Genomic DNA, 26939 nt, shown 5'->3' with positions numbered 1-26939 from the left:
TTTTCATTAAATTTATTATAACGGTTCGTACCAATTTCAAACAAACTCGTGACATCGATAATATTAAATCACGATTAAAATTTAAAATAGTACTTAAAAAACTCACTTATTTTCGTATATAACCTTTTTTTAAATCACTAACGAGACTATATACCAGAATTTTAACAGCAATTTTTAGATCAATTACAAGTGTATTTGTATACTAATATATTGATAGAGCTGGTAAGTTGTACGTTGTGTAAAAATTTATATTTATTTAAAAACTTCTAGAATCAGATCCGATTTATCAGCTAACATATGGCTATTGTATCACATAGCCCTGAGGGGCGTAATGATCCGCCCCTCAAAGCAACAGTTTTGTGAAAACAATAATATTTGGATAGCAGTCGTTAATCGGTCGCGAGAGCTGGACCATGTCCACGCTAATTTTACAATGCGTTATTTTGGTAGTTTGGTCCGTAAAGCTATTAAATGGCGATATTTACCAAGACCGTCCAAAAATTAAAACTTTCGATGGCCACTTAGAACTTAAGCCAGCTTTTGATAAAAACATATATTTAAAACCAAACGGACCCAAATCGGGCATTTTTATAGGCGATGTGAACGTTCTGAAAATCAATAGAGATAAACCGCAAATTGGACAGTACGTCCCTAACATAGATGACGATTTAAATCAGTACCTAAGTGGACCACAAGGTATTTTAGCAAGAATTGAAAATTTAGAGAAAGAGAGTCCCATAAACTTTGATGGTACGCTGTCTAATATTTCAAGAATTTGGAAAAAAGTCAATAGCATGAACAGAAAATTAATCAATCTGCAACGAGAATTAGTACTGTTACGCGAGGATCAATGTCGCTTACAACCTTGCAAGCATGGAGGAACATGTTTGAGCATATTAGATGGCTATCACTGCCTTTGCCCATCAAACTGGGAAGGACAAAATTGTGATATTGACGTCAACGAATGTCATAACTTTGCTGGTACAGACCTTGGTTGTCAGAATGGCGCAACTTGTATTAACAGACCAGGTTCATATGAATGTCTTTGTAAATCTGGCTGGTATGGCTTACATTGCACTAGAAAAGCTAAAGATTGTTCTGGAGGAGACTTCGAAATGTGTGGTCACGGTACGTGTGTTCCAGTAACAACAGGTCAAGGCGTTAAATGTATTTGTGACCAAGGCTGGACTACAAATGGAACCGATTTTTCTTGTCTCACGGATGTAAATGAATGTGAAGCAAGTCAGGGTCCCAGATGTTCAGTGAATCCAAAAGTAGAATGTATTAACTTACCAGGCTCATTTCGCTGTGGACAATGTCCACCTGGCTATCAGGGAGATGGTTACAGTTGTTCTGATATCGACGAATGTAGTACTATACCAAACGGAGGCTGCAGTCCAGTCGCAGCATGCCACAACACAATCGGATCGCGAATATGCGGCCCTTGTCCGCTTGGCTTCCAAGGCGACGGGGTTTCATGTTCTTGGAAAGGATCTTGCAACCTCGACCACGGAGGCTGCCATCCTTCTGCACAGTGCATCGACAATGGAAGAATGGCCGGTGCGGGCGCGCAGTGCATATGCCCCGAAGGAATGGAAGGTGATGGTTACGGTCTCAATGGCTGTTTTATCTCGAATGGAGGAAATCAAAGCTGCGCAAGTAGACCCTGTGGACTCAATGGGCGATGCCACACGTTACGTACAGGATACACTTGCGTTTGTCGTAAAGGTTTCAGTGGAGCTCATTGTGAAGTGCCAACTAACTTATGCGCAAACAATCCATGTCTCAACGGAGGGGTATGTAGACTAGACGACCAAAATCCCAGAGGCTTTAGGTGTGAATGCACAGCACAGTATTCCGGACCAATTTGTCAACTAGTGTCCAAAAGATGCGGCGGGGTACTTGATAATAACGAAGGTACTATTTCATATCCTGTTGCAAACACAACATACAACAATAACGCACGATGTGCGTGGGTAATTCATACAAATCCGGATAAAGTAATTAACGTAACATTTACCAAATTTTATTTAGAATCTCATCCTGATTGTTTGTATGACTTTCTGCAAATACACGACGGACGAAGCTCTGCCAGTCAACTTTTAGGTAGATTTTGTGGTAACGAATTCCCTAAGGGCGGTAATATAATATCAAGCCATAACAATTTATATTTATGGTTTTCGTCTGACGCTACTGTAGCCAAAAATGGATTTACACTTCATTGGATTAGTGTGAAACCGATTTGTGGAGGCGATGTAGATGTTACGAAACATGGACAAATAAGTTCTCCTGGTTCACCAGGAAAATATCCCCCTAACCGCGACTGCTACTGGCACTTATCGACTACGTTAGGTAAAAGAATACAATTAATGTTTTTTACTCTCGATATAGAAAACCACGCAAATTGTAGCTTTGATTATTTAGCAATATACGACGGAGAGCATTCTAGTGATCCTCTAATTAAAAAATACTGCAATACTACTCAGCCTGAACCAATAATTTCCGCTAGTTCAGATATTTTAATACATTTTCATTCTGACTCATACAATAATGGGTATGGATTCCAAATAGCATATATGCCCGTTGAGGGTGTACCTGGATGTGGTGGCTATCACACTCGTGATAAGGGTGAAATTGTGTCTCCCTCTCTTGATGGAAGTTATCTAAATAATTTACTATGTGAATATAAAATACAAACAAGTCCTGACACCAAAATACGAATTGAATTTAAAAATTTTCATTTAGAAAATTCACTGAGATGCAAATTTGACTACCTTAAAATCTACGATGGTTCTACTTCAGATTCGCGCCTTGTAGGAAGGTTTTGTGGAACTTTATTTCCAAAAACATTCACGTCGTCCACTAATTCTCTCTTCTTTAAATTCAAAAGTGACAGAAGTTTAGGAGCCAGTGGTTTTAGAATAACTTACGAAGCCATCTGTCACTTTACAATAACAGGGGATAGTGGTATTATTAAATCTCCTGGCTATCCATTTAGTTACCCTAGTAATAGACTATGTGAGTATGTTATAAGCACATCGCCTGGTAAAGTCATTCAACTAAGTTTTCAGGATTTCGATATCGAAGACAATCATTATTACAACTGTCAGTATGATAATTTAGAAATAAGAGATGGACCAAATGTCAATTCGAGCCTTCTAGGAAAATATTGTGGTGGTTCCGATCATATTCCACCGGTTCAAATATCGACCCACAACTACATGTACTTAAAATTTACTTCAGATCTTAGTATTTCCGGAACAGGGTTTTATGCAAACTTTACGACAATTAATACCGAGTGTGGTGGTGTTTACACATCAACAACGGGATTGATTAATTATCCTTCAGAAAGTAAAGGAAATTACAAAAATAACCAGGTTTGTAGTTGGATACTAATAGCACCGCAAACAATGCACATAAAATTAACATGGAATCGCTTCAGCATAGAACATGTGAGTAAATGCAGAAGCGATTACTTAAAGCTCACCGAAATCGATGATAACGAAACAAAAACGGAACTTGGAAAATTCTGTGGTCCAAACGCACCGCCAGCTATAACTACTTCAACTAACAAGTTGTTAATTGAATTTGAATCGGATAGTTCAGTAAGATCTGCAGGTTTCTCACTCTCTTATACATTTTTAGATGAAAAATCACATTGTGGAGGTAATTACATAAACACTCATGGAGTCATTTATTCACCTGGTTGGCCTAAATCATACGAACCTAATCGCGATTGTATTTGGATAATAGAAGTTCCAGTAGGCCAACAGATTAGATTAAACATTTCTCACTTTGATTTAGAGAGACCCATAGCTCACAAGTGCACTCTCGGAGATTATTTAGAACTGAGGAATGGAGTCACAGAAAATTCACCAATCATAGATCAATTATGCGGCAACTTTGAGAAAAGAATAATTCTGTCCATGGCGAACGCTTTATATATTCGTTTCCATTCTGATTTTTATCTTTCTGGTAAAGGATTCAAATTAGAATGGGATGGAACCGTCATTGGATGTGGTGGCACTGTTACTAGTTCTAAAGGATCTATAGCTTCTCCGAACTATCCTAACAATTACCACGACTTCCAAGAGTGCTTTTATAAAATTGTTGCTAGCCCAGGTTCAAGAATTCATATTTCGTTTGTAGAGCTAGATCTCGAACGGACTCACGAGTGTGAAGACGATTACATTGAAATATACGACGGTCTTGATTCTAGCGCTAATAAGTTAGGACGATTTTGTACGATGTCCCCTGAATTAGTGAACATCGCAACTTCATCCAATAGTGCATATTTAAAGTTTCGTTCTGACTTTTACTTAAGTGGTAAAGGATTTTTATTGAATTATGAAGCCGCCTGTCATAATAATATCACTGGAAATTACGGAGTTATAGAAACGCCAAATTTTCCCGGATTCTATCCAGCTAATTCTAATTGTCTGTGGAATATAACCGTATCGAAAGGAAATCGGATAAATGTTACTTTCACGGATTTCAATCTATATAAACCCTACCGAGGTTATCCTTTTTCACGTTTAAATACGTTCCACAGATATCAAGCTTGTCAGCATGATTACATACAAATTAAGGACTCAGCTGATTCAACTTTCTCCGATAAAATCTGTGGAAATAAAATACCTTCAATGATAACTACTAAAGAGAACTCGCTACAAATTAAATTTTTTTCTGGATACGTTCCGCGAACCGGCTTCCGTCTCGAATGGGTTAGATTTGGATGCGGTGGTGTTGTTCGTGCATCAAACGGAATTTTAGAACTGGAAAAACGTTTCATGTCGAGTAAAGAATTGGAATGTGAATGGACTATAAGAACTTCCATCGGGAAATCATTAATTTTAAACTTTAGCGACATTTACTTATCGGAGACTAAAGATTGTACAGAAGATGCTATAGAAGTGTATAACGGTGAAGATACTACATCGCCACTATTAACCAAAATATGCAGTCGAAAACCAACGTCCGTGCAATCTACAGCCAACGTTATGTTTGTAAGATTAAGCAAGCTCTCATCTCTCAAAGATGTTTATTTTAAATCCAAATATCGTTCTATAGCGTCCACGTGCGGTGGCTCAATAAAATCTACTTCAGGATTTATTTATTCTAAAAACTACCCCAAGAATTACGATAACAATTTAGATTGTTTATGGAAGATTGAAGTAGCCAAGGATCATCGAATTGCATTGAATTTTACAGACGTAGATTTATACTCCGAAAACGATGCTCCTGGCCATGATTGTAACGACCGAATCGAAATATACGATAATATGTTTAATATGCTTACAAAAACATACAAATATCATATCTGTTCTCGGTCCGATACAAAATCTTTTGTCAGTGATTCAAACACGATTTACGTTAAATTTGTTACTGATAACGTAGGAACAGCTAAAGGATTTAAAGGCAATTTTAATACTGTTTGCGGAAGCTCTCTTACCGCCATCACCGACGGAACTATTTCAAGCGATAAACACCCGTATTCGAATAGCTGCAGCTGGACAATTAAAGCATCAGATTTAGATAAAAAAATATCGTTATCATTAACTCATATAGCACTACCAACCGATTTTAGTAATTTTATTAATAGAACCTGCTCTTCGACATACCTTCGTCTATACGATGGGGATGACACTAATGCGCCGGAGATAGGAGAATACTGCGGACGAAAAATACCTCCACTAATAGTAAGTCATGGAAGCGCTATCACCATGGAACTGGGGACGTACAGTAATAAAATTGAAGGGGAATTTTCTGCACACTATTCGACGTTATCTAATGCATGTGGAGGAACGTACACTTCCGAAGAGGGAGCACTAGCATCACCGAACTATCCCCGCCCTTACCCAGCAGGCGTTGATTGTGAATGGATAATAAAAGCATCGCCTGGTAATCAGGTATACATCACATTCGAAAGTTTTAATTTAGAATTTTCTGAAGCATGTAATGAGGATTATTTAGAATTACGTGAAAATTCTGGTAGCGGACAATTACTTGATGTATACTGTGGCAATGATATTCCATCAAATGTTACAATTGGAAATAAATTGTACATCAAATTTCACAGTAAAATGCAAAGTACTGTGAAAACTAATGGTTTCCTTATTCATTATGGATTACTGCATAATAATGAAATCACAGGTGATCATGGAAGAATTACGTCACCGCTGTATCCAAATCTTTACCACGATTCTGGTGATTTCACTTGGCGAATAATCACAACCGCACGTAAAACTATTTCAATAAAATTTGACACCTTGAACATTCCAACGTATGGTGATATTTGTTTTAACAAGCTAAGTATTTACGATGGATATGATAGTTCGGGACGCCTTTTAACAGAACTTTGTGGAGTAACCCTTGAATCGGACACATTTGAAACATCCTCAAATGCCATTTTCATTAAATTTTCCCTGGACGGATCTAACACAGGATCACTATTTAGTTTAACGTGGACAAGTTCCGATAAAATAATGATCAATGAAGATGAAAATGAAATCATTAATTGCGGATCTAACGAAACGCAAACATTGTTACCTGGTGAGATTAAGATAATTAAATCGCCAAATTATCCAAATCCGTATGACATTGATCTAAACTGTAAATGGGAATTCAAAGGTACTTTAGGAAATCATCTTAAGATCTCTTTTATAGATTTTAACTTAGAAGAAACAAGCAAATGTTTTGCCGACTACGTTTCCATATTTTCAGCGGATAAAATCAATGACTGGAAACCAATTAAAGAGGGGCAGTGCTTATCCGATTCAATGAAAGGTGATATAAACGCCACAGATTATTTAAAAGTTGTTTTCGTTAGTGATCGTACCGTAAACAAAAAAGGATTTTTAGGTAAAGTGGCTTCAGTATGCGGTGGACTAATAACTGACCTTTCTGGAACCTTTGGACCAGTTTTAGCTGATATTATAAACATTGAATATCCAAATTATAGGTGTGATTGGACTGTAAAAGTACGACCGGGTAGGGTCATAAAAGTTTTATTTGAACATTTTAATATAACAAGTAATGACTGTTCAACTTCGGTGATTTTACATAACGGCGATTCAATTTATGCTCCTATGTTAGGAAGTGGAAAATACTGTGGGCTTGAACACGAAATCAAGGAAAATTTAGTTACTTCAAGTAATACGTTATATGTCAGTTACGTGACCAAGAACTCTTGGAGCAGACTTTCATCCAAATTTGAAAATTTTATTATTCATTACGAAGAACATAGTATAGAGTGTGGATTTACTTCGAAATTGGATCAAGATCAAGCATGGGAAATCATAAATTCCCCGAACTACCCAGCAGTTCCTCAACCATATACAGAGTGTGGTTGGACTATAACTGGGCCTGCTGGTGAAATTTTGAGAGTTGATTTTATAGAAAGGTTTGATTTGGACAACGTAAATAACTGCGAAACGGAATCGGTAGAAATATATGATGGTAGTTCAGCATTGGCTCCTTCCCTAGGCAGATTTTGTCAAGATAAACCTGCAACTGTGAAAACAAAAAGCAATACAGTGTTTGTTCAATATTTTACACAGCTTGCAGAACCAAGGAATGGATTCAAAGCCAACATATCTATTGATGTTTGTGGTGGCACGATAATAGCATCGTCAGGAGAGATTTTATCTCCAGGATATCCTCACTTGCAAATTTTACCTTACGGCACTGAATGCAAGTGGGAAATAATAGGAACGCCTACGAGAATTTTACATTTAAATCCTCAAGACATACAACTACCAGAATCCGAAGCTCCGTGTGCTACTTACATAACAGTCGAGGAAACAATCGTTGCTAATAACACAATTGTTATATTACAAAAATTCTGCAATGATGCTGTTCAACACAATTTGTCTCCAATAGAATCTACCTCAAACAAAATAGTCATTAGACTACATATCGGGAAACCTAGTCAATGGATACAAATTTCAGAGCATAGAGGTTTCAAATTTACTTTTAATACTTCACAACCAACGTGTGGTGGCACAATTACGATACCTGAAGGCTTTTTAACGACACCTAGGTACCCCATGGAAACTTCTTTAAAATATTGTCAGTGGAAAATCGAAGTTCAAAAAAATCGTCGAATACGACTAGAAATCATAGATGCTGACACGCAGAAATTAATAATAAGCATGTATAACGATAACAAATTTCAGTCTTTAATAAGCATACTCTCAGGAGAAGAAAATAACACTGCGAGCCAAATTTTCGAATCATCCGGCAATCAATTATCTTTTTATATATGGTTAAAATCTACGAAAACTCAGTATCGGTTTAAAGCTAAGTTTAGTTCTGATGAACCTTCTTTATGTGGTGATGAACTTCAAGGATTAAAAGGCAGCATAACCTCTCCCGATATAAACAGATCTTATGCTTGTGAATGGCATTACAACTCCGCAGGAGTAATTCTAAATGAAACTTATAAATATTCGACGACCCTTATAAAAATCAACATGACTTCGTCTGTGTCTAGAACACATTGTAGATATTTCGATCCTAAGCTAATGATTGCATCCAAGTCTGTGAGCTTTATTAAATCAATTTGTGGTAATACCATAACATCCTTAAAAATACCTCTACCTTCTTTCAATTTGAAAGCATTCAAAGGAAACATGAAATCATTAGATTTTACGGTATCCTGGGAATTACAACCATGCGGCGGTATAGTTCATGTGACTGAAAATCCAACTAATATTATTGATGTACCTGGGTCTTATGGTAGTACGATAGATTGTGCATGGCAACTGTCAATTAATGCTAACAACAGAATCCAAATAAATCTAGAAGGTACGTTTAACTTGGAGTGTGATGATGAATATATAAAAGTTTCTCGAGATCTTTCCCAAAACTCACAAGTGATTGGTGATTTTTGTAAAAGTAATGCATTGACGATACCAATTTTATCGAATTTGAATAATGTTTATGTACAGTACCATTCAAAAGTAAAAAGTAATACAAATATACGATTAATTGCTAAAACCGTTACTAATCAATGCGGTGGTGTTTTGTTTGATTACGAAAAAGTTTTTGCGTCCCCGAACTATCCGAAAAATCATGACGCTAATCTAGAATGTGTATGGGAGATCAAAGCTAACGTAGGAAATCGGGTTAATTTAAAGTTTATTGACCGATTTACAATTGAAGAAACACCAAACTGCACCAAAGACGCTGTTATTATTTATGATTGGAAAGATAATGAGTACCAGGAGATAGCAAAACTTTGTGGTCGTAATGTCCCTCTGTCATATAATTCGACCAACTACAAAATGAAGGTTGTTTTTCGAACAGATTCAGATATTAATCTCGATGGATTCAAAGCGCGTTGGGATCCAATATGTGGCGGCAATTTTATAGCCACAGAAAAAGAACAGTTTTTGTACAGTCCTAACTATCCAGATGAATATCCAAATCTTTTAAACTGCACATATGAAATTTCAGCGCCAGATAAAAAAACGGAAATAAAGTTTGTCGAATTTGAATTGGAAGGTAGCTACCCTGATTGCTCTTATGACAACTTAACTATATCTTATGCTGAAACTTACGACTATTTCTCAGAAGTATACTGTGGAAAACAGAAACCTCCGATGATGATCGGCGACAAAATTAATCTAGAACTGAAATCCGATGAGTTTTTAACACAAAAAGGTTTCAAAATCGCCTTCAAAACCTTCGATTGTGGCGGCCATATCAACTCCACTACTATGATCAAATCTACCAGAACTGAAAAATATCACGAAAATATGAATTGTACTTGGATTATTAATGCCCCAAAAGATGAAATTGTGATAATTAAATTTATATACATCGATTTAGAGGACCACTATACTTGTCAAAACGACTACATTTCTGTGTATAATGGTCTTACAGATGATGAAGATAAACGCATAGCTTTGTTTTGCGGACTCATAAACAAAACTACAACCGTGAAAAGTACAGGAAATACAATGCTTGTACAGTTCATTTCCGACAGTAGTATGGAGTTGACAGGATTCAAAGCTGAAGTTTATTTTGGTTTATCAGAAACTGTTGGATGTGGTGGAAAGATAGATTTGAGTGATGGTAAGGCTCGAACTGTCAAATCTCCCTTATTAAAAAACAGGGTAGTATATGAAAACTACTTGGATTGTGATTGGGCTATACAATCATTAGATGGTACTTATATAAAAATAGAATTTTTGTCATTTCACATTTCTCCGTGCGGCGACGTCAATCAAACTGCATTGGGCTACAGTAAGTGTGACTGTGATTATGTCGAAATTAAAGATGGAATTTATCCAAACAGTCTAATAATAGGAACATATTGTGGACATGTTATTCCAAGTCCGGTAATATCATCAGGAAACCAAATGAGCATCAAACTCATCACCGACGGAGAAATAGCCAGCTCGGGCTTTGAAGCCAAACTGACTGTGCTACCAACTATTTGTGGTCAATCACATTACGTTGTTAAAGAAACTAGGACGGAGATAAAATCTCCTGGTTATGATATAGGTTCCATTCCACGTGGAACACATTGTATGTACATCCTAGATGCCGGCGATAACCCTTATACAACAATACGTTTGTCTATCACTACCGACTTGCAACCTGTTAATGTTCAATCAAAACGCTGTACCGGAGACAAATTATTGATTACGTACTATAATAGCAACAGTAACGCTACACTTGGAAAAGATTTCATACTACACACTGAAACGACCGATTTCTTTTCACGTTCATCTTTGTATGACCTTACCGTTCCTACAAAGTTTGAATTGTGCGGTCATCAGAAAACATATGACATCTACGTCACCGGAAGCGTATCAATAAATTTAATAACATCTCCGGTGTCCGATTCATTAATTCATAGAGGGGTAAAAATAGATTTCTCATATGCAAGCTACTGCAGCCGAAACTACACCGGGATACAGGGCAGGATAAAAACAGATCACGATGCCCAATATGAGAACATTCATGATTGCTATACACTCATAACCGCACCGGAAAATCATACAATATCACTATACTTTATTAATGTTATACCAAATTATTGGGACGAAAACAGTTTTCTTAGTATATACGACGGCAATAACACGAGCTCACCAAAAATGTTAACTATAAATACAATTTACACTGATGCTTCCGTCTTTTCATCGGGCAATTATGTTTTATTACACAATCATCAATCTGATGAGACGCATGCAATTTACGACAGAATCACTTTCGATCTAAATTATGTGGCAACAGATAAAGGTAGGGGTTGTGGCGGTAAGCTAAGTAATGAAATCGGCAAAATAACAAGTCCCCTTTATCCGGAAATCTATAGGCGCCGATCCACATGTGAATGGGAACTCGAGACACCTCCAGGTACACAGCTGGTACTAAGATTTGAAACATTCGATATGGGGATTAACTGTGATGAAAATTATATCCAATTGGTTGATAGTAAAGGTACTATATTATCGTCGTATTGTTCTGAAACACCAGCCGATTACACTAGTCAAGACAATTATGTTAAAGTCGTAATGTATTCGACTGTTAATAATGGCGGCACCGGTTGGGTCGCTCTCTTCGCTGGCATCGAGACCGTCTAACGGCAGCCCAAGATTTCTTTTAAGTGACCCATTGGCTACTTATCATAAAATTGAAGTATAATCAGACAACATATTTAAGCGTTGTTATTTTCAAGTGCAAAAAGTAAATTATTGTTCAATTATAATTTATTACGAAGTCTTTTGGGAAATTAATCAACGTTCAATTAGTATATAATTCAGGGATCTATGCTCCTAAAAAATGAGAAAAATGTTTAAAGAAATCCGCGCAATAAGTTATAACAATGAAGATATTATTATAATACGAACATAATCTATGTATATATATTTAGATGACATATGTGAAATAAATATGCACATAAAGAACACTTATTCGGCTTTTAGCTGACTTTAAATGCCCAAGCCAATTTCTTCCCGTGCGTATCGTAAAAAGAGATTAAAGGCTTTATCGAAAAAGGAAAACTTACGCTATCTAAGATTTATACGAGCATTTTTAAAGCAGTAGCAATCACTAAGCATTTGCTCGTAGGTACCACCACCCAGTCTATTTTTACCGCGAACCAAACACGCCATTGTGGTATACGGTAAGACTTCGACATCCTCTCCCAAAATGAGTGGTGGCAAACAATATTTTTTCTTTTACTTGTTCTTGTTTTAAATTAGTTTTTAAATTATTGATTTTGTTAATATTTAATTAGTACACAGTTTAAAATATAATATTTAAGCATGTTATAAACCATCACAATTACGGAAAATAAATTTGAATTTATGAGCCAATGTTTATTGTTAGAATGTTTCTTAAGAATTCATAGCTGCCGTGCATTAATGGGCTTTACAAAAATAATTATTAATTCGCTTATGACAAATTTCAACACATTTAATTCTTTCAGATATTTGTAATAATTTTTTTGTAATGTATAATTATTTTATAATAACATTTTAATTACTGAGGTACTAAATAGTGAAAAACTCTTCATTTAAAAAAAAGCTCTGTGTGTTTAAGGAAAATAATCAAATGTATCTACTTAGTATCGTAATAAGCACTACTACTGTTTGTCGACAAATATTGGTAACGTTATTTATTTAGAATATTGTTTGGATTTGTATACATCAACGTATTTGTAATGTGTTGTTTTTTGTAATACATTTTTGACAAGCATTTGGTTTTTCATTTTAATTCTGCTTTTATTATACCCTCTATGATGTTTTACTAATACTAGTTCGGACTCAATGGTTAACTAACGCGACAATAAGCCGGGATACGGTTACGTAGTGCCGTAGCTTGAGACATAAAACTCAAATCTCAAATGCATTGCTAAAGGATGCATAGTCTATTATACGACTAAATTCAAGACACAATCTGCGTTGCACATTTTCCATTGCAGTAAAGTACCTATATGCTGAATGAAGATAATAATGGTAGGTGATTAATTAATTTTGATTATTGCTAAAAAACATTTATCCGAAAACTAAAAACATGATTTCTTTATAAGCTCACATTATTTTTATTGCTTTAGGTGGACAATTAAGTTGCCTGTGTTTAAACTGATTACCGCAGTCCATCGGAACATTATTTTGGTACTTGGCATCACCATCCTACGTATATTTTTGTGAAAAATGATAATGCATTTCGCTGAAGAGTAGAATAGCAGTCATATACCATGGCAAGTACTTATCTCTAGGTCTTGTAGTAAATGGTACATATTACAGTTAGTAATTTCCACCTACAAGTTGTCCATGGCTATCTTGTTCCGCAAGTATTTTATTTAAGAACCAGGTATTCTTTGCTACTTTATTTTTGTTGCCTTAATAGGTAGGGTAGGTGTCGCGCGGGTAGGTACCACCACCCTGCCTATTCTTGCCGTGAAGCAGTAATGCGTTTCGGTTTGAAGGGTGGAGCAGCCGTTGTAACTATACTGAGACCTTAGAACTTATCTCAAGGTGGGTGGCGCATTTACATTGTAGATGTCTATGGGCTCCAGTAACCACTTAACACCAGGTGAGCTGTGAGCTCGTCCACCCATCTAAACAATAAAAAATAAATAAATAAAGGCAGACGTGCAAATCGAGCCCCTCAAGGCGAGTAGTTACCATCGCTCATAGATAACCTCGTTTCAAGAAAGACAAGTCAGAGTGCGCAAGAAACATCGTGGAGAGAAGTTCATTCGAAAACTGAATGGTATTTGGGACTGAAGAAGCTGGCATTTGGGAGCCCCGGCCCGGAGATGGAAGCACGAAGACTTATGCATAGCAAAGCACAAATCTTCTTCCAGGGAAACTTTTAGCATTTTTGATACCAAATTAGCTGACCCTGATAATTGCTCTAACACTGAACATCGGTCGAAGCGTGACCCTGCAAATCCTAATATAATATAAGGTAGCAGAGATACTGCTTGGAATAGTAGCGCCATGAAAAAGGATCCTCCTTGTAAACCTACAGTATACCTACTAAAATAGAAGCCTAGCAAGAAGCCCTAGGGAAGAATAAAGTATTATAAGTATTCAAGTCCTTAGAAAATGTACCGTATATATATTTATATGCATATAGTAAAAAGCGGTTATTTCAATATTACAAACATGCACTGCAATTTTATTTCTATCTATATATTAGCTGTCCAGTCAGAGTCGCCGCGTGTATGACACTATATAGAAATCTCTTGCAGAACTGAGACGTTTTTAATGGTACGATGAAATGTGCTTTTTCAGGGCTCAAGCTATATCCATACCGAATTTCATTAAAATCGGTTCAGTGGGTTGGACGAGAAAACATAACGTGCAGAGAATTATTTTCGTATTGATAATATAAATCACTATTCCATTTCTAAAATAGATTAGTACTAAAGTGAATTCCGAAAAGCTTTACTGACGAAATAATTATTTGCAGCATCCGATTTTAATAAAACAAACTAAATATTCTACTCCAAATTAGTTTTTGTTTATCCGTGAGAACTACACGAAAATCCTTTCAGCAAATCCTGAGATGTGCGGAAACAGACAAACTGTCGAAAAGACAACAATAAAAATTATGACATAAATAAGTACTAAAGTCAACCCAATATTTTTATACAACGGTACACACTTACTGAATGGATACCTCTAGTTTTGAAGTCGTCGTGGCCGCCCGGATAAGACGCCTGGTGCATTGATATCATGCAATGCGACTGTGCCAGTGTTCGAATCCCGCAGGCAGGTACACATTTTTCTAATGAAATATGTACCTACTTACGAACAACTTCCTCGTGGAAGGAATAACATCGTGTATAAACAATAAAACCTGCAAATATCATAATTACCTAACTGAGGGTGATTACCTTAACTATTTTGGTCGTGAAGCAATAATGCGTTTTGGTTTGAAGGGTGGGGCAGCCGTTGTTGTACTGTATAAACTAAAACTTAGAACTCATATCTGAATTTGTATGAGGGCATTGATGTTACTTAATAAGCATAATATACTATGGGCTCCAGTAATTACTTAAAACCAAGTGGGCTGTGAGCTCATCCACCCATCTAAGCAACAAAAAAAACTGTATATGTTTAAATTGTAACTGTGTGTGTCCTTAATAGGGCGTTCTAAAAGAAAACAAATAAGAAATACAGAATACAAGGTAAGAACATAAAAAACATATTAGTTTGTTACAGATTTGTGGTAATTATTGAAAATAAAATTTTGTTTGATCTGCTTGGAGTGTTATTCTAAAGGTCTATAGAAAGCCATAGTATAATACATTCCATAGTATAATATTCCCGAAATTAGTGACCTCGTCTTTAGAAACTGGTGACTACTGGAAGCTAGAAGTGCACAGTATAATGCACAACAGTAATGGGTACGTTCAATAAGTACATACAATAAACACGAAAACACTCCCAGGCGACGGGACAACACAAAGCCGCCTTAGCGCCCGCCTTAGCCAAATTATATCTTTTCGGATCCACCGAATCCGCTCGGTGCTTCTATGGTCTCCAAGCACCTGTTGCCGTTCTGGTCTCAGTCAATAGTTCGACGTCCAAACTAGCCCATAGACACGCTCCACTGAGTTTCTCGCCGGTTCTTCTCAGCTGGTCGCGTTTCCGATCTGAAATGTGGAAGATTTAGCGAAGCACTGTTCTTGGTAGGCCTAGTGCAAAAAAATCCTCCCAAGTTGAGCCCACACGGGGCTCTCTTACCAAGCTGAACGTAATTGGAATAGCCCCTTACCCACTGCTACCAAAAAAGAGGTGATGAATAAAAAAAATGCTTTTTTCGTTTTCAAAAACAATGGACTTTTTGCTGGGAATACGAGGAGCGAAGTTGGGAACAGTGGATGGAAATCCAGTTACAGTTAAAAAAGATAAAGACTACGTAATCATTGATCAAGCGTTCGAGCATGTTTACCCGAGACCATAGATTATACACTTAACCCGAGACTGAGCGTCGCACTTTTCTGTCACATTGTCACTGACCGACATAAGTGACTACAGATCACAGGAAACCGTCTCAGGCAGGCGCATCACGATCAGCAATGAGCGGTCGATTAGACGAGTGTCTTTTCATACTTAAACGTGTAATAACGGTGTTTCTTTTACTGTTTAGCATATGTGACAATGCATAAACGTGGGAAAATGAAACAGTCGCTGGACATGGCTTCTCGGATTCTGCTAAAAACTCCACTTAAGTTTCTATAAAGAGTTATCATTTTAATGAAACTATATTTCATCTATCTATCTCATCTCGTTTCATATAATTTTATCACAATTGATTACAATCTCAAAAAAAACAACTTCACCAGACTTCACCTCATTTTATCCATATTATTTTTCATATTTCAGAAAATATATATTTATGGCTGTATGATGTAATATCGACGCCTTCCCGTTGGAAAACTACTAATCAAATGTGACAAGCAAAAATCTGTCAAGTTTGTCAGTCTTTTGACTGTTTACCTCGTGAATAAAATATTTGAAAGAAAACCAAGTTCATAGATAATACACATAAACCAAGTTGAATCAAATGCTTACACGTATGTATGTACTGTAACTATCATTTCTGATCGTAGATACCAAAAATAATTGGTCAAAGAAGGATAATTAATTCTTCATTTATTTATTAAAACAAAAGAAATGAAGGTTTAAAACAAATTTAACTAAACTAAATTATATTGTAAGATGGATCTCTTAACAATATTTCTGGTAATGGTTTTATATGGTATTGCTATAGCGTTGGCTCTATTAATTGTGGTAAGTTTGTTGACTTAATCTTTAATAATCTTAAAACTGTTAAATTACTTTAATTTCAACCTGTAAAATATCACAATATTAACTTGTCGATATTTTTTAGCTCGTTATAATACTATATATAATAACCGATACGTATCCTGTTGTGGAGCGGTATAAAGATGAAGAAACATACAATGATTACTTAACAAATACTAAACTGAGATTCCCCTCTATACTTGAAGAAGAATCTGTTAGCTTAAGTGTAGTTGTTCCTGCATATAATGAAGAAAAAAGACGTAAGTAACTTTATGTGGAACTATCTTTTAGCCTGCAGTTTTGCTTGTACTTCATTTCCTGATTCATACAGGTCCTGAGCTCATCAGTAAGATAAAAGGTAGCATATATTCTTCTCAGGGTGTAAGCCATTTCATTATAAATTTCATCAAAATTATTTCACTACTTTGGGCATGGAAACAACAGACAGACAGTTACTTTTATTATAATAAGATTATTTGCTAAGTAACTTTGAAAATCCAATGGAATAAAAGTAAATTCCAAAAATATGTAGATGATCACTGCTTTTTTGCAAAATCTGATTTAAAGAAAGAAAGTTTCTGGCATATAATTATCTGAAAGAAAGTATCTGGAAAGTAACTGGTCCACCTTTGAACACCACATGAAAATTAGTTATTTAGTTCAATGGACTATAATGTGTATTGATCTATTAATTCTTCTAAGTTTTTGAAAATTGATCATATTAAAGTTATAAGAAATTCAAATAGAGAATAAGTAAAATGAGCTTCCAAAAATATATAAAAATGTTTTTAAGTCTTTTTGTGATACAGTGAAGATTTTACTTAATGATTTGAGAGCAGTGTACAAGTACTTTTTTTTCAAAGTTTAAGTCCTCTGTTAACATCCTAATGTGAAACTGTTTCAACAGTCCATTTGCAAGTCAATCAGTTTCCAAACTGACGTCTCAAAGTGTCTAGTTTGGTTTCTGATAACAATAGGCTCCAGTGCCAACTAAATACCAACTGGAATGTGTACATTAAAGAAACCAAAAATTATCTGGAATTAACTTTCTTAAATCTATGGCATTTAATATAATTTGTATTCACAATTGACACATTATCAACATTTGTTACTTCCATCAAATGCTAGTCTTCTACTTCTACTTAGTCTTACTCAAATCTTCTACTTAGATTGACAATTGACTATCACCTGATTAAAATTACAGTTCAGTCTGAGTATTTTTGATCATTCTTAACAGTTTGTTCACTGATGATTGATATTCCTCAGTGCCACCCATGTTGGATGAAACAATTGAGTTCTTGGAGAACCGACAAAAAGAAAACTCTTCATACAAATATGAAATAATCATAGTGAGTGACGGAAGTAAAGACAGCACAGTAAAAGTAGCCGAGAGCTACTCTATAAAATATGGTAGTGACAAAGTGAAATGCCTAGAGTTAATAAAGAACAGAGGAAAAGGAGGAGCAGTCAGACTGGTAGTGTTTCATTTCTACAATAATTTTAAATATAAATAGTTTTTTTAAACCTCTGATAAATAAACATTATAAAATTTCAGGGCATACAAAGTTCGAAAGGTGCAACAATATTGTTTGCAGATGCAGATGGTGCCTCAAAATTTGAAGATTTGACAAAATTAGAAGTCGCCCTAAAGGATATTGTGAAATGTGATCCCCTCAAAGATGTTAAAACAACTAGTGAAAGTCTAGGAATTGTAATTGGTTCGAGGGCTCATCTTGAAAAGGAATCTTTAGCAAAAAGGAATATTTTTAGGTATATCTAAAATTACTTCCTATAAGTACAGAAGTCATGTTCTTACACAGTAAATTTTCATGCAAAGCTATAATGTGGTAACACATCACCTGTTCACTTATATTTCAAATGGTATTATAAATGTTAAAACAATATAACATGTTACAGGAATATACTTATGTATGGATTTCATTTTCTGGTCTGGTTGTTCACTGTTAAAGGTATAAAAGACACACAGTGTGGCTTCAAACTTTTCACTAGGAAAGCAGCAAGAATATGTTTTGAAAGCTTACATGTAAACAGATGGTAAGGCAATATTTCAATTCCTGTTTAGCTTTTACTTAATTAAAACTCCTTTTATAGTATGTGAGACAAAACAAACCCCAAAAGGCTTTGTAGCAACCAGTTCAGACATTTGCTACACTTGAGAGTACCTACTTCAAGTAAACCAGACTAATTGGAAGATGTAGAAAAACATATCACATAATTTCTGTGTGCAAATTTTCGATTGACCTTTTTTTTATTGCTAAGACAAATAAATTAACTCAAGTACCACCTGGTGCTTAGTGATTACTGAAGCCTTCACTACATAAGGTAGCAGTTTAAATTTTATTGTAATGTATCTATATCCAATTTCATTTATCCTTTCGAACCAAACTGCATTAGTTTCAAAGCGGAAATAAGCAGCCAGGTGGTACCAACCACTATCGTGTGAACTTACCATATCAGCAACAAGCAGTATGGATGTTCTTACAGACGTATTTAAACAGCTCCTCAATATGGTACCAATGGATGGTAATTATATTGTCTATAATTTAACACAATATGTATTCATTTTCAGGGCATTTGATGTAGAGTTATTGTATATCGCACAAAAATTAAACATTCCAATATCCGAAATACCAGTGAGGTGGACAGAAATCGAAGGATCAAAAGTCACGCCAGTTGTCGCTTGGATACAAATGGGATGTGACCTAGGCCTTATCTGGCTTAAATATAGAATAGGAGCTTGGAAGATAAAAAGCGAAAAAACAGAGTGATGTTTAATGAAAAAATCAATTTATTATATTTATTAAACGGATACGTTGTGTAGTTCTTTGATGAAAAATATAACTTTCAATAACAATCTTAAAGTGTTTACCTAACGCAATTCGAATAACATTTAGAATGTAACAATTCACATCATAATAGCAGGACACAGGCCGATAAGGTTGGCAAAACAGTTGAATAAGCCAAGATAACGTTAGCTTCTTTGAAAAACGATAAATCAGATCATTTTCATATAAACATTCTAAAGCTATGCATTGTTCTGCTATGATGTTTAACATCAAAAAACGTAGAACACTACACATAATATTCTATATATGTAATTAGTTTATCTAAATTATGCAATGCCGACACATCTACAAATAAATGCACTTGTACTGTAAAATGGAATATACAATGAAAATTGACAAATATTAATATGTAGGTGGATTTTTAAACTACATTAAAATCAGACTGTTCAGATATAACCATATAATTAAGACAAGCGTAATTAGTAAGATATCTATGAAAACTTAATCCAATTTCGTTATACAGTAAAAGCTCTTTATTCGCGTGGTATATTTTCCGTAAATATGACGAGAGTACAGAAACCGTGAATATAGAACGGTAATTTACATACATATATGAAATTATAGGGATACGTTCTTAAGTGACAAAATAAACAAACACTAGGCATAGTTGTAATAAGGTCTATTTTACTTTTTTATTAATCCATTTAACGCGACGCGTTTACAAAGGATATTCGGTTGGATACCTACATATTGGAATCCTTTTTATCAATGTGTACGTACCGCTATACCGATTGGATCCGCGGATAAAGAAATCTTTAGCCGCGAATATAGGTATTGGATTACATTTTTTAATCCACGAATAGTGAAAACGCGAATGAAGAAAGCGTTAATAAGAAGCTTTTACAGTACCTACATATAATTTTAGTGTGACCAATTTGCAGTTTGAGTATTAGTTATTACGCAATTAAAACCTTTTCAATGGATATAATACCGTTGACAAATAAAGCGGCTGATTTTTCATCTCAAAGATCAATGCTATTTCCTCATTAAAAAGATTTCGAGACGCGAAAGTACCGGAATTATAAATTGTAAAATAAATAACGGGTACCATTCACACGCGCTAGAAGTTGTCTGTCTCATTCTCCCGTAAACAAAATTATACAGATTTATAATTACTACCTACGTCTCTTTAATTTCAAATCTCACAGATTGTAAGTATTGAAGTTTTCACTTCAATAAATATGGATTTTCATTTACAATAATCATCCCGTCTCTTAAGATCTAAATATAAAACAGTGCATACATAGGTACTTTAAAAAATAAACTTATTTAATTACGTCAATTCTACACGAATATTAATTACGGTTTTACAAATCAGCATGACGTAACTTAGGAATAGTACACTGCGTTTTGTCTTTTTGACAGTCAACTTCAAACGCGATCGACACTTAAAACACGTTCAGCTAAATGAGAATCGCGTTTAAAAAAAAAATACAACTCGGCACGTCATCTTAATAAGTTTACATTAATAAAAAAAGATAGTCTTATCAATGTAGCTAATGCCTCGTTTAGATTATCAGCGAATAATATGACGTTTAACTTGACGTAATTCGTGCAAGAATGTGACCACGTAAAGACTAGTTTATTACTTCGTCTAAATTTGAATATGGGTTTTGCAAACACAGATGATGTGCGACTCGCTATTACAGCTTTAAGTCTATTTCATATTCAAAAATTTTGCTTGCGGCATTGCAAATGAACAATGATGAATAGATAAACATCGCGCACGAATACAGTGCACGTAGTGCGAGTTTTTTACGTTCTCTGTAGCGTAAAAGTTAACTCAAATTTGTATGGAGTTGGAAGGTTTGCTTACATTTGCCCGTAGGGGCGCTCTTCCAACTGCATACAAATTTGAGTTAACTTTTACACTATCGAGAACGTTCTTTTAGGTACCACAAGCACCGGTTACCATCCTCATCGAACCCGTCGCTTGCGACGAAGGGCTCGACTAGCGATTTAACCCATAGACACAGCCCACTGAGTTTCTCGCTGGATCTTCTCAGTGGGTCGCGTTTCCGATCCGGTGGTAGATTCTGCGAAGCACGGCTCTTGCTAGGGTCAGTGTTAGCAACACTCCGGTTTGAGCCCCGGGAGCTCACCTACACATTAGGGCGAAGCTCAAATAGCCTCTCAAGGCTATAAGCATAGATAGGGAAAAAAAGAGAACGTTAAAAAGCTCGCACTAAGCACACAGTACAATGACCCTTTGATTCGTGCCAAACTGTTGACACCGTGCGGAGGTGAACGAGTACCGAATACATCCGAATAAACCGTTTACAAACTCAGATTCGTGCCTATTCGTATGTGTTCGGTGAGTACTTATCTAAATGAGGCATAACACATAAGTCATTATTATTACAAAATTTAATAATATTTACACAGAAGTATCGATCCTTTCAGTTTTGTAAAATAGCTATTTCGTAAATTGACCAAACGTTAAAGTTTAAATTACTTATCACTTTTGTGACTGGCTCAACGCTCATAAATTTTGAGCAAGTGTAACCTGTCAGGTATTAACAAATTTGGCGCTCGAAAGAGTTGAGCAAATGCTTTTAATTTTTATCAAAAATATTGAGATACATAATAAAGCTACTACTACAAACAATTTATTGCCATACTAAAATTGAAATACAGAGTGGAAAATGTGTGTGCATTATGTGAACCGTTCTTTCTTTTTAATAAAATATTTGAAAACTACAGGATTAATTACTACCTCATAGTGGACAGAGGAACTGTCAATAAAGATCTTCTCTCGTTTACGGCCAACACTAAACGAAAAAAAAACATATTGTCCGTTTAATAAAATTTAATATGGCGAGTAGTTTTTACAGCCGACACGCTTATAATAAGAATAGCGGGAAACAAAATTCATTTATTGATTTAAGCCTACATACTTAACGTTAAGTCGAAATTTAAAAAGCTGTCACGTCACACACGCCCGCTTCTGAATTTTAATTATTGTGTGCAGTGTAAAATATATAATAATATATTTTTGTGTAACGTCTTTTTTTTTAATTGAAGACATCAATCTTACACGCAATATTTAAAAAGCGTTACAGTCTAGGATATATTTTATACACAATAATATCCACTTCGTTTTTATTAAATGCGGATGGATACCAACAGGAAAATTATTGTACCCATCATATTTCTATATATTAGAAATATGAGGTAGATTCTGCTTTTTTTTCGCAAATCATTTCCATAATATGGGTTCGCGCGTAGTTCCTATTCGCCTTAGCCTGATATATTATTGAATGTAATTCTTCTTATAATTACTTAGTAAGGATCTTAGCTCATAATGGTTGCAGGTAAATCGAGACCAACCAAAATTTTTTAATGTTAAATACGAATAATTGAAATTCGTCGATTTCCAACTGAACGCCTCTAATGCCAACAATTAAACGCAAACAACGGAGCATTGTGAATGACAACGCAAGCAAACCAAAACATAACCCAAAAAGCAAACAGTTTCTTCGTTTTTAAATGTGCGTTTATTTTTGCTGAAAATCGGTTTTACTGATCCGAAACTTTTCATTAAATGTTTAATTTGACATTGATGTAACCATATATTTTTAAATTATTTTTTTTGAGATTTTATGACCTGGTATTTAAACCCTTGAGGTCAACTCTTATTTATATATTTTTAAATAAAAATACCACAGACGAAACGCCATAGGTTATTTGAATAATGCTATTGAGTAATGTTCTTGCACGTAGGATGTATTTGAGCATCCAAGACCCAAATCCTTAGCAGCTGTATTAATTGGATTAGGCGTTAGTCAAATAACCTATGCGTTTTAGGCAACAACAAAAAAATTGATTTTTTCCAGTATCCATTATCAATTTAAGTGGATATTTACTAATCTGAAGTCAGTGTCATGACACACCAACCCAGATCACTGTTCTCTGTTATCAATTTTTTAAGTTTTATAAATTTACACATGCATTTCAGTAAAATTCTACACACAAAAATAGCAAAATTAAGTTTTGTATTTTCATTTGAACATGCTCATATTATCTGGCAGTTATCAAAACATTAACATTCGCTGATAATACTAAAGTTATCATGTTTATAAGTTTTACAATTTTATACCTTTAATCCAAAAACCATTTTAAGGAATTGCTCATAATGTATCGTGATGACGCCATCTTGGTCCGAGTCGTACTGGCGGAATGCTGATGTAAGAGTCTAAAAAAATTAATAATAGGCGAATTGTAATTTTCCTTTTTTGTTAATTACAAAAAATAACAAAAATGCACGCCTAACGTAAATATCTGTGCGTTTTAATCTGAGGCCTCTAATGTTTTATAAATATCGTAAAGTATTTGAAATCTCGGAAATTATGAAATGAAAATAATAAACGTGAGATCAAACTGTAAAAGTATGAATGAATATGAAATAACTATTTTTTTCCAATTTCTAAATGGCAGTGGAATTTCTAAATGGCAATGAAATTTAATTGTGTTCTTAACCATGGACCTCATTAATATGTTAGAAAAGTAGATGGATATGAATTAGGTACAATGATTGGCTCAAACAAAATCAAAGTCTATTCAGTATTTCTAAATAGTTTTATGTTAAAATTTACAGTATAGGATGGTCATTTTTTTAATTTACACATACTTTTCAGAATATCTATGTCAAGATTGTAGTTATGTATCCTATGGCCTTGGTAACAGCTTAACCCAAACTTCCTTGTCTACCCATTAAAAATAAAAATAATTTTGAACAGTGGGAAATAGCAAAAAAAACAGTAGTTAAGCAATATGAAGAAAAACTTAACAATTTCTTTTTATGAGTCAAGGAAAAGGAAGTAGATTTTTTTAATTTGGTGAGTTCATTAGTCATAAATCGGATTTGTTAACTAAATCCAACATCTTATTTATAATTTTAACTGAATGAAGCCCGTATGAGCAGATAATTGTTAACACCATCATATACATAAACACACCATATTTTACAGTCATTCTCCAATAGCAATAAAATTAATGTCACAAAAATAATACTTACATAAAGTGTGATGCAGCACTGTATGAAATCATCAAACAATATTGTCCCTCTACCGAATCTATCAAATTTCTGCACCATTATACCAACAACATCATCAGATAATCTGTATCCAAAGGCTGTAAGTGCATTCTTCAATTCCACTCTATCTATATTCCCAGAATTATCACGGTCAAATGATCGGAAACAATTTTGCCAATCAGAAACATATTTCCAAAGTGCACCAAAGTCCTCAAATGATATGACACCCCTATTTTGTTTGTCAAACATACCTAAAATGTTTTATGAATAATTTGTAAGTGGTTTATGCTTAATAAAAAAATACAATTTAATTATTTTATTACTAAATTCATAAACTGACATAATAATATTGGAATAACAATATTCTTGAAAATGTGGTTTTTCAGGTAAAGTGAAGGTAAAAATCTCAAAAATGAAAGTTAGATACTTACCAATCATCAGACGTACAGTTTCAGGATTAAATGGATTCCATGTTCCATTGGACAGAGCCTGTTGCAGTTCATCAGCAGATATGTAACCACTTCTATCTTTGTCAACACTGGAAAGAACAAATCAGACTTCTGTCAATGCTTCGGTAAATCATGAAAAAAAAGCATAATGCATTTATTTAAAAACAAGTGTAACTGAAAATCCTATATTTTATTTCAAAAACTACCCAACATATTATTTTCTTATTCATCATTAATTTAGATTATAAAACGCTTTGGTTTTTTAATATTAGTTAAGTAGTATTTAAATTTTAAATTAAGTGATATTAGTTAAAGTACAGTGGTACCTCAATATAGGAGTGCCTTAATATATGATTGTTTTGAGTTATGGGCTGCCAATCAAGCAATATTTTGCTTTGAGATATGAGCAAGATTACGAAACGAATTAAACTAGTATGTCGAGGTACCACTGCAGTAAATTAAAAAGGAAAGAGGGCTTTTTCTTTTTTAAGACAGACACGCTTATGCCTTTATAGGAAAAGAACACAACTGGTAAAATAAATAAAAATTAGAATTGAAGCCGGTTTCATAATTCTTAAAAATTAAACAATAATTCCACTCTCCCTATACTCATTAACACCTTTTTTTTTAATATATAGGTATCTTAAACATAGATGTTTGGAATGCCAAGAAAACAAATTACTGCTGCATTGCTTTTATCCAATAAAATGATTACTATTCAATTAAATACTATTGTAAAAACAATGAATATTCAGACTAAAAATAAAATATTCATTACAAATGAACGTTAAAAATGTTAGATTTAAAAAATCTTAATTTACTTAAAATTATTAATAATAAGTAGGCTCTCAAAATACCTTCTAAAAATGTTCCATAAGAAATCTCTGCTTGGCATTGGCGATTGAAAAGTCATTTTAATCTAGGAAAAAAAACAACCCAATAAACTCTGAAATGAGTCATAAACGTCATAAACTAAATGTTGCACAATATTTATATTGACCGAACTTTATTTATTATATAAATTTAAACTCTATCTTTACTTTTATTATTATTATAAATTTGCTTTTTTTACTAAATGTTATGAAAGATAGACAAATGCTGTGACTGTGTCCACAAAATAAGGACATCCTCTGCTTTTTATTAGCCAAGAACTATAATACTATAAATTATAAAACTGGTTACATACTTATTAAATGCCACACGTGCACAATAATATTTTATACCTTCACACTTGAACAAGAAATTAACAAACATATGAAAACCAAAGAACGTCGAATTTGCAATGTTTTTTTTTTCGGATTTGATGTCCTGAGTCCTGATAACTAAGACCTTTAAGTCATATTTATATTCTTATTTTTATGAAAAATGATGATATGGAATGAAATGAAATGAAGTTGATTCATTTGAGATCAACTGGGATGAAATTAAATGAAATGAGATAAGATGATACGAGATGAAATAATATAATCTTCTTAAAATGGTAGCCATTTACTGAGATTTTTTCAGTGGGCTTTTTGGAGGATCCCGAGAAGTTGAAGTCGTCGTGGCCTAACGGATAAGACGTTTGGTGCATTCGTGTTGAGCGATGAATCGGTGTTCGAATCTCAGGCGGGTACCAATTTTTCTAATGAAATATGTACTCAACAAATGTTCACGATTGACTCCCACGGTGAAGGAATAACATCGTGTAATAAAAATAAAACCCGCAAAATTATAATTTGCGTAATTACTGGTGGTAGGACCTCTTGCGAGTCCGCGCGGGTAGGTACCACCACCCTGTCTATTTCTGCCGTGAAGCAGTAATGCG

At 34.5% G+C, this 26939-nt stretch overlaps 3 protein-coding genes across 6 annotated transcripts; 2 read left to right on the top strand and 1 right to left on the bottom strand.

The window, feature by feature from the left end:
- The first annotated feature begins 407 nt into the window (after positions 1-407).
- Positions 408-12484, top strand: LOC114252571 (cubilin). The gene has a single exon (XM_089732292.1). The coding sequence runs from the start codon at positions 414-416 to the stop codon at positions 11592-11594; it is 11181 nt and encodes a 3726-aa protein (XP_089588418.1). The 5' UTR covers positions 408-413; the 3' UTR covers positions 11595-12484.
- Positions 12485-16496: 4012 nt separating this feature from the next.
- On the top strand, positions 16497-19656 carry wol (Dolichyl-phosphate beta-glucosyltransferase wollknaeuel). The gene is made up of 6 exons (XM_028187118.2): positions 16497-16766; positions 16867-17041; positions 18048-18256; positions 18337-18551; positions 18699-18836; positions 19372-19656. The coding sequence occupies exons 1-6, from the start codon at positions 16695-16697 to the stop codon at positions 19568-19570; spliced, it is 1008 nt and encodes a 335-aa protein (XP_028042919.2). The 5' UTR covers positions 16497-16694; the 3' UTR covers positions 19571-19656.
- Positions 19568-26441, bottom strand: Alg-2 (apoptosis-linked protein 2). 4 transcript variants are annotated; one of them, XM_028187194.2, is made up of 6 exons: positions 26319-26441; positions 25990-26051; positions 25115-25221; positions 24666-24934; positions 23748-23843; positions 19568-22419 (listed from the first exon to the last, which is right to left on the bottom strand). In XM_028187194.2, the coding sequence occupies exons 2-6, from the start codon at positions 26043-26045 to the stop codon at positions 22408-22410; spliced, it is 540 nt and encodes a 179-aa protein (XP_028042995.2). In that variant the 5' UTR covers positions 26046-26051; positions 26319-26441; the 3' UTR covers positions 19568-22407. The 4 variants fall into 4 exon arrangements, with proteins under 4 accessions (XP_028042995.2, XP_028042996.2, XP_089588416.1 ...); XM_028187195.2 differs by lacking the exon at positions 19568-22419 and having other exon boundaries at positions 23627-23843; positions 26319-26440; XM_089732290.1 differs by lacking the exons at positions 19568-22419; positions 23748-23843 and having other exon boundaries at positions 24531-24934; positions 26319-26440.
- Between the last annotated feature and the right edge of the window lie 498 nt (positions 26442-26939).

This window comes from Bombyx mandarina, chromosome 13 (assembly GCF_030267445.1).
Source record: "Bombyx mandarina strain Sakado chromosome 13, ASM3026744v2".
Lineage (NCBI taxonomy): Eukaryota > Metazoa > Arthropoda > Insecta > Lepidoptera > Bombycidae > Bombyx > Bombyx mandarina.
The sequence above is the reverse complement of the archived record's forward strand: the minus strand, read 5'-3'. Positions and strand labels throughout refer to the sequence as shown.